Source organism: Penaeus chinensis, chromosome 35 (assembly GCF_019202785.1).
Source record: "Penaeus chinensis breed Huanghai No. 1 chromosome 35, ASM1920278v2, whole genome shotgun sequence".
Lineage (NCBI taxonomy): Eukaryota > Metazoa > Arthropoda > Malacostraca > Decapoda > Penaeidae > Penaeus > Penaeus chinensis.
Window position 1 is genome coordinate 32,258,885 of NC_061853.1, and position 9,151 is coordinate 32,268,035.

Sequence of the window (9,151 nt, forward strand, 5' to 3'; positions counted from 1 at the left end):
ACCTCCCTTCCCCCCCCCCCAATCTCTCTCTCTCTCTCTCTCTCTCTCTCTCTCTCTCTCTCTCTCTCTCTCTCTCTCTCTCTCTCTCTCTCTCCCTTTCTCTCTTCTCTTGGCAAGACGACACCTTACCTAACCTAAACACCATCAAACATCAGCCTTTCGATAACGATAAAACACACCTCCACATTAACAGCATAACAGCCTCGTTGAGCTAATTTAGCGTAATTGCTAGTTCTGCTTCGCGAGCTCTTATAACAACAAGATTAATAGCAAGATTGATGGTTAATTGCAAGATATCTGTTAGGGGCCGAGTTTGCCGGTAGCGACAGCATAGTAGAATTATAACATATTTTGATAGGCTTAAAGAAGGTGCGGTCAGACGAAATGGTGAGAGATAATGGGCGATGGCGTAAGAGCAACAGAGGGAGAGGGAGAGGGAGAGGGAGAGGGAGAGGGAGAGGGAGAGAGAGGGAGGGAGGGAGGTAGGGAGGGAGGGAGGGAGGGAGGGAGGGAGGGAGGGAGAGAGAGAGAGAGAGAGAGAGAGAGAGAGAGAGAGAGAGAGAGAGAGAGAGAGAGAGAGAGAGAGAGAGAGAGAGAAAGGAGAGAGAAAGAAGCAGATAGAGAAAGAGAGAAAGAAAATAAAGATCACAGAAGCATTAGAAGACAAGAGAAAGAGAGAAAGAAAAGAAATCACGAAGAACAAATCCAAACATGACAGGAAGAGGCCAATAACCCTTTACCCCAACGACTTCCACCGCCCACTCTTTCCTCACTACCCTTCTCTCTCTCTCTCTCTCTCTCTCTCTCTCTCTCTCTCTCTCTCTCTCTCTCTCTCTCTCTCTCTCTCTCTCTCTCTCTCTTTCTTTGCCTTCTCCCTCTTTCCTAATCCTTCTCCCTTCCTCTCTGTTATCCCTTCTCCCCCCTTCGTTGCCCCCACCCCCCTTCTTCCCTCCCGCTTCGCCCTAATCTTCCTTTGGTGTCTGGTCTGTTCACTAAGCTTAAAATAACAACTCTAATAACAGGTTTATAGGGAATTAGTTTGATGTAAAGCTTAATACTGGAATCGAGGTTTTAATTCCTGTCTGTTTCTCCTTTCTTCTCTTCTCTTTTCTACTTCACCGTTATTCTTATTCTTCTCTCTTTTTTACAAAGCATTAAAAGACTGTCCAAGATTCGAACTATGCAATAGAGGAGACAATGGTACGTGAGCAGATATTATCGCGCTCAGTATAAATTTACCGTTGCGGATTTTATTGTAAAAAAATAATAAAAAATAAAAATAAAGAAAACTAGATAAATAAAGATAAAAGAAAACATGATACCAAAAGGATACTGGACATTTTTTGGGGGGTATCGGGTATCATGAGGGTGTGTTGGTATGCTTGTCTGAGTGGGTTGTGTTTATGTTTTATTTTAGTGATGTGTTTTTTTTGCAATTTTGCGATGGAGAGAGAGAGAGAGAGAGAGAGAGAGAGAGAGAGAGAGAGAGAGAGAGAGAGAGAGAGAGAGAGAGAGAGAGAGAGAGAGAGAGATCCTTTATAATCCAGCCGCCAGCTGATGACTAATGATGATAGTAAGAATGTATGTTTATCTGAGTGTGTATGTGTGTATAATAAGTATATATATACATATGAATATATTTATACGTATATATACATATATATGTATATACATACATATATACATATCGATATACAAATAGACATATATGCATGTATATATACACACATGCATACATACATACACACACACACACACACACACACACACACACACAGATATGTGTATATACACACACACACACACACACATATGTGTGGGGTGTGTGTACAACAGACGCATGTCTGTCCGTGATCAAGCACATGATCACTTCCGACGCCTTTGGAAAGGTGAAGGGGGGGGGGGGGGGTAGATGTCAAGGTCATAATGCGTTCGCGATGTTATTTGTTGTTATTCTGGCAGTGTCTGAAATCAATGTGATAATAACGACGCTCGGTGCCAGCCTCGTCATCAACAAGGGTCAAGGTCCTTTGTGGTGACTTGGGAGCTTTTGAGGAAGAAGTTGGGATTCCTTTTACTCCAGAGAAGATTTTTTTCTTTAACTTTTATCGTAACTATTTTTTGTCCTTTCGTTATATGGTAATTATTGTTTTTGTTACATCTAATGCCATGTAGTGAGAGAGAGGAAAAATGTATGGCATAAATTAATGAGATAGCTTTGGGACTTATCTCCCTTAGAAAAAAAAATAAAGTACAGATATAGAGGATACGCACCAGTAATTTTTTTCTGCCATTAAGAAAAAAGTATCGACACACATATGTACACTTAAAAGCCTTTCAATGCTGCACACTTGTTCGCTTTGTTGAAAAAAAAAAAAAAGAATTTTATGTTTACAACAGTCAATAAAGAAAAACAAAAAAAACAAAAAACTAGGCTGTGGTCGTGATTGATATTTGGCGCGAAAAAAAAGAAAAAGAAAATGGCGGACTACGTGTTTGTTCTTGAGAGGAAAAGCTGTGTCGTTTTAAAGATTCTTGTCACTACAAAAATGTCGCAATAAACTGTATCCTGTTCTTTATATGCAAATATGGCGGACGTCTTTTAAAAAATAATATGAGGATTTAATTTTGTAGTGATGATACCATTTATGATAATTATAAGTTCATTAATATATATACATATATATGTATAAATACACACACACACACACACACACACAGACACACACACACAGACACACACACACACACACACACATATATATATATATACACACACATATATATATATATATATATATATATATATATATATATATATCTGTGTCTGTGTGCGTGTATCTATCTATTTATTTGCATATTTGAGAGAGAGAGAGAGAGAGATAGATAGATAGATAGATAGATAGATAGAGAGAGAGAGAGAGAGAGAGAGAGAGAGAGAGAGTACATAAAATTACGTATCAGAGGTCAATCAGGTAAACACAGACATGGAATTTACATAAACCGACAGGGAGCGCCATAAATTCGAAACAACGTTCTAAAAGGATAATGAACCCTCGGCCGAACCCCATCGAACGATCCGCAAAAAAAAAAGAGAATCGTACATTGCTACCTTCGAAGGGTTGAATCTCTCGTTCGTCATCTGAAACACTAATTGAGCGAAATGGTGGGAGTTCGATCCTTTTATGACGACATTCATTTGACACACAAACACATCTATAATCAGTTCTTCAGGAATATCCGCGCATTCTTTCTCTCTTCCCTCTTATTTCCTCAAAATCAAAAATACTCCAGGAATCAAACGCAGTTTCATATTTCCTCGATAAAAAAACGAAACAAATCAATTAAAAAAGGCATAACGACATAATCAAGGAGCGGAATACTCATCCAACACTTTTTTTTTTTTAAATCTTTCTTATTTCTTATTAAATAACAAAAAGCACCTGTTTCGTTCAATGCACAAAACAAAACCAAAACAATCATACGAAATCCCAATTAACAAAAGACAATCCCACCCATTACATACGCGAACAGAGAGGATAGGATCCTCCCTGTCGAAGAGATTCTAATCGCATCTTTTCTGACTTTTATGGCGTCTATAACCTTCCGGCGACCCCTAGGATGCCCTCCTTCAGGCGTTAGGAAAGCGAGGAGGATAACCTCTTCATCCTGCTCGCTGGTGGGCTTGAGGGCCGTTGCAAGCTTATGGGATTTAGTTTTTATCGCTGTGCGTCGTTATTTCTGGATCATTTTTATGATAATGATGAGGATTATAGTGATAATGATGGTGATAAGTTTTATGATGATGAGGACAATAATGATAATAATGATTATTATTATCATCGTTATTTTCATTGTCACCATTATTATTACCCTTATGATTAACATTATTATTATTATTATTATTATTATTATTTTATTATTATGATCATTATCAGCATCATTGTTATCATTATCATTATCATTATTTTATCATCATCATTATCATTATTATTATCACTATTATTATCATTACTAATATTGTTTTATTATTATTATCATTATTACTATCATTATTATTATCATCTACTGCAATCAATATATATTTTTACGCATATCATCACCATTGTTTCATTATCATTATCCATCCTATCACAAATGATTTATTAACTAATTGCAATATTCACCTTTTACCTGTTTGGAATTACATTATTTATGATCATTATTTATCAACTGTTTCTCTTATGGTTATATCCGGTTAAACATGTTTCTTTAATTTATCTTATCTACGTGTATCTTTGTTTGTTGAGATTTACCTGAGATTCAGTTCTTATCTAATCTGGTTACCTTGTCTTTGTCTACCTGTTAACCCGTCTACTTACCAACTTGTCAATTTATCTACCTATCTCCTTACTAACTTGTCTACCTGTCAACCCATCTAGTTACTAACTTGTTAATTTATCTACCTATCTACTTACCAACTTGTCTACCTGTCAACCCGTCTAGTTACTAACTTGTCAATTTATCTACCTATCTCCTTACCAACTTGTCTACCTGCCATCCCATCTACTTATCAACCTGTCTACCTATCAACCCGTCTATTCACCAACCTGTCAATTTATCCACCCATCTACTTACCAACCAGTCCATTTACCTACCCATCTACCTACTAACTTGTCTAACCTGTCAACCCATCAACTCGCCACCTATCCACCTCTCAACCTACACCAATCACCTAATCAACTCGCTCTATCCACCTACCAATCCACATAAAACCACCACTTCTATCCACACGAACCTATCCACACACACACACAGCGATATCCTCTTCCATCCCTTTGTCTCTTTGGGTGAACAAGGAAGCGACGGAGAGATAGAGAAATTGCAAGGTTATTGTCCCTTCTTGCGGTTCCTTGCAATTGCACCCCGAGGCCACTTGTTGCAAAGCGGACAGTCACACTAATCTTTTTTTTTTGTTTTCAACTGCGTTATGTGGCGTTATGCAGGCATGAAAAAGGGTTAAGTTTAATAAAAAAAAAGGTTGAAAAGATTGGAAATATTGAATAAGGATTAAAGGTATCGTTTGGTATCGTTACTGGGATTGACTTTGGTACCATTTTTCTTATCGTTGTTGTGGTTGTTGTTGTTGTTGGAATGGTCGTCAACAACAACAGCAGCAACATGGACAACAACAATGATGGTGATAATGATGATACTATAACTTATAACAATAATGATAATAAGGAAAATAATAAAAATAATAGCAACAATAATAATATCACCAACAACAACAATAATAGTAATTATAATAATAATAATAATGATAATAATAATAACGATTATAATAAAAATATTCAAAATGAAGATAATCATAATCATAATAATTGTAAAAATAATAACAGTAATAATAATAATAATAGTGATAGGATTAATAGTAATAGCAATAATAATAATAATAATAATAATAATAATAATAATAATAATAATAATAATAATGATAATAATAACAAAAACAACAACAATGAAAGTAACGCTTACAAAACTACTAATTATGATGATTAACCAAAAGATAAACACAACACCATGTTTAGTTAGTGGCTTAGGAACGAAAAAAAAAAAAAAAAAAAAAAAAAAAAAGTTATCAGCTGATCCACAATCTTTTCGTCTGAACCTCCCTACCCCCCCCCTCCCCTATAGGTAACCATCCCCTCCACCCCCCCCCCCTTCTCCCCGTTCCGTCTTGTTATCATTCGACCGAAAACTTGTGGTATTCGGAGGCACTCATTATAAGAGATGAAAAAAGTGGCATATTTTTGAGATAACGTGGACTCTGGATTTTCTGCCTCGGAAAGAGTTTGAGTGGGTGGAAGGAGAGGAAGAGAGAGAGAGAGAGAGAGAGAGAGAGAGAGAGAGAGAGAGAGAGAGAGAGAGAGAGAGAGAGAGAGAGAGAGAGAGAGAGAGAGAGAGAGAGAGATAAGTAAGAAAATAAATTTAATAAATGCCTGAACGTATGAGTATATAAAGTGGTGAATATACATAACCTAGTATATTAATCAATATATAACAAAAATAAATGAAAGAATAAAAAAGGAATAACTATAAGGCCAAATAAACATATAAATGAATGAATAGATAGACAGGTGAATCAACAAAAAAACAAAGAGACAGACAGATAACTAAATAATATAGAAAGAAAACGAGGAGATGAAAGGTGGAAGAGAGAAAATGCAGACTGGTAAGAGATAAATGTGATCAGGAAAGATAATGCGAGGATAAAAATAATATATCATTATAATCCCTAAATGGTTATCATTATGATGAATTTGCTGTCGATGATGACTGTGACGAAGGTGATGACAATAAATTTAAAAAATAAGGAAGTGGCGATGTGGAAAACGTCAAGAGGAAAATCGGATATTACTAAAATCATCAACGGTATATATAGAAAAATCATCGTCATGCTGTGTTAAAAATAACTAAATCGCCCACGAGGACAATTGGATATCGAGTCAAATATCCTCCGGAAAATACATACAATTCAGTACGTAAATATGACAGACTATCCTCCTTTCAGAGTTTCTAGCATTTATGAAACACCAGAAAGAAAGGAAGAGTGTTCTAGCAAGTGTTAGTCGTTTGTTTTTGCCTTTGTGTACATTGCGTGCGAGGTGTGTTTACGTCGCATGCATTCCGGCCAAAGATCTTTCCCAGCCCGGTTTCCCATGATCACTTTTTTTTTATTCTTTCGTATGTGTACGTTTCGTGATCTGTAAGTTTGTTCTATAACTCTTTGGTCATTATCGTTATCAGCTGTTGTTATCTTGATTAGTGGCATAGACACTACCACAATTATTTTAATTTTCGTTCCTCATTACTGTTATAGTTTCTACTGATAACAGTATGATTATTTTAATGATTATTGTGATTGCATCTTTGTATATTCAACATACTTGTATGTTCGTATCCCCTCGGTTTTACCTTAACGCTTCTAATTCTTCCATCAGCTGAATCTAACCTGTCTTCTCGTTATCGCTAACCTGTCAATCTAAATTCTAAATCTATTAAACTCGAACCTAAAGCGTGGTATTTTCGCTCTGTCACTCCTTATTGACACTTTTTTTCTCTCTTATTCTCTCCCTGAGCAGTGAACGTCTTGTACAGATGCTTTGTCCAGTGACAACGAACGTAGTGTGTTTAACCAGCCGTCGCGAATTCACTGTTTGAGATAGTGAGTGTCTTGGATTGAGGTAATTGCACTCAATATGTGAACAGTGCGTGCGTGTGTGGGAAGGACGGGGAGAGGGAGAGAGAGAGAGAGAGAGAGAGAGAGAGAGAGAGAGAGAGAGAGAGAGAGAGAGAGAGAGAGAGAGAGAGAGAGAGAGAGAGGGAGAGAGAGAGAGAGAGAGAGAGAGAGAGAGAGAGAGAGAGAGAGAGAGAGAGAGAGAGAGAGAGAGAGAGAGAGAGAGAGAGAATGAGAGTGAGAGAGAGAGAGAGAGAGAGAGAGAATGAGAGTGAGAGAGAGAGACAGAGAGAGAGAGAGAGAGAGACAGAGAGAGATAGAGAGAGAGAGAGAGAGAGTATGCTGCTGTGTGTGTCTGACTAATATTTATCCCGTTGACCGGGTACAGATATATACATACATACATACACATGCACACATGTGTGTGTGTGTGTGTGTGTGTGTGTGTGTGTGTGTGTGTGTGTGTGTGTGTGTGTGTGTGTGTGTGTGTGTGAGTGTGTGTATGTATACAGATAGAAAGATAGACGGATAGATAGATAGATAGACAAATAGAGAAAGATAGATAGATAGATAGATAGATAGATAGATCGATAGATAGATAGAGAGAGAGAGAGAGAGAGAGAGAGAGAGAGAGAGAGAGAGAGACACACACAGACACACAGGCACACAGACACACAGACACACAGACAGATAGATAGATGGATATATATTTAGATAGATATAGATAGATAAATAGATAGGCATAGACATATTATATACAGATGGATGGATAAACATATAGATATAAATAGACAGATGGCTATAAATATGAATATATAGATATAAGTTTGCGCAAAGACAAACACAAAACAAACAGAGGCTAAAGAAAGATGAAACCTTTAAAATCGAAAAAAAAAAAAAAAAAAAAAACGTCAACCCCCCCCCCCCACACACACACCCACACTCCCTCGCTCTTCCTTCAGCCAGCCTTTCATGAGGGAACAATAGACGCCGTGTCCTGTGGCGGGATACACAGGATTCTTCACCGCTGCGAGAGAAGGTAGAAAAAAAAAGAAGAGAAAAAATGAAAAAAGAAAAAAAATAGGGATGGGATGGAGGTGGAGGATGGGGGGGGGGGGAGTACACGACACGTCCAAATCGAAAGGAGAGAAAATTTATCGTAAGATATTGACATTTGAAATCACTTATTTCACCATCCATGCTTATATATGCGGCGAATTTTGCGTTTACACCAATTTACTTTCATAACATGGAGACAAATACATTTCTAGACCAATTTTCTTCTGCGTGTCATCCGCCCCCAGGCAGCATGGCGGCATCCTCAGCGTAATTCCCGCGGGATAAAAATAACGGAGAGGAGACGCCATTCTATTCCCGGTTCGTGTTACGGAGGTTTAGCCTCGCCATTCCCGCCCTTGAGACGCGACTGGAACTCCGATCTGCCTCGGTTTCTGACATTTTTCATCGTCACTTTAAAATGCCCCTTCTTGAATTATATTACTGTTGTCAGACCGGTCTTAGCATACATAAAATTCTCCGTTGTTTGACCTGGTTTTAGGGTTGTTCGGAGAGGGGTTCCTAATTCTATTTATATTTCTGGTTTTATATACCGGAAAGTAGTTCCGTACGTCGTTAAGTATACAATAAATAGTGTTCGTCTACCTTTTTAAAATTATATTTGTTTGTGTGGACCTGTTTCCTTATCATGTCTATTATATATGCATGTAACCAGTCCTCCCACACTTTATATGGAATGGCAAAACATCTTCGAATTCATTAAACAAAAAATACTTTAAAAGCTAGGAAAAATGAAAAATAATTTCCAAACAAAAATGAATAAACAAGCAAGAATATGGTATATATATAAATATATATATATATATATATATATATATATATACATACATACATATATATGCACACACACACACA

General features: G+C 37.1%; 1 protein-coding gene across 1 annotated transcript in view; it reads right to left on the reverse strand.

Annotated features, from left to right (window-relative positions):
* The window catches only part of LOC125044130 (collagen alpha-5(IV) chain-like), a 23,703-nt gene extending 15,019 nt beyond the window's left edge, over nt 1–8,684 (reverse strand). Inside the window, exon 1 of the mRNA XM_047640581.1 lies at nt 8,608–8,684. Within this exon, the coding sequence (XP_047496537.1) occupies nt 8,608–8,684 (77 nt within the window). The remainder of the gene's footprint in view (nt 1–8,607) is intronic.
* Nucleotides 8,685–9,151: the final 467 nt, after the last annotated feature.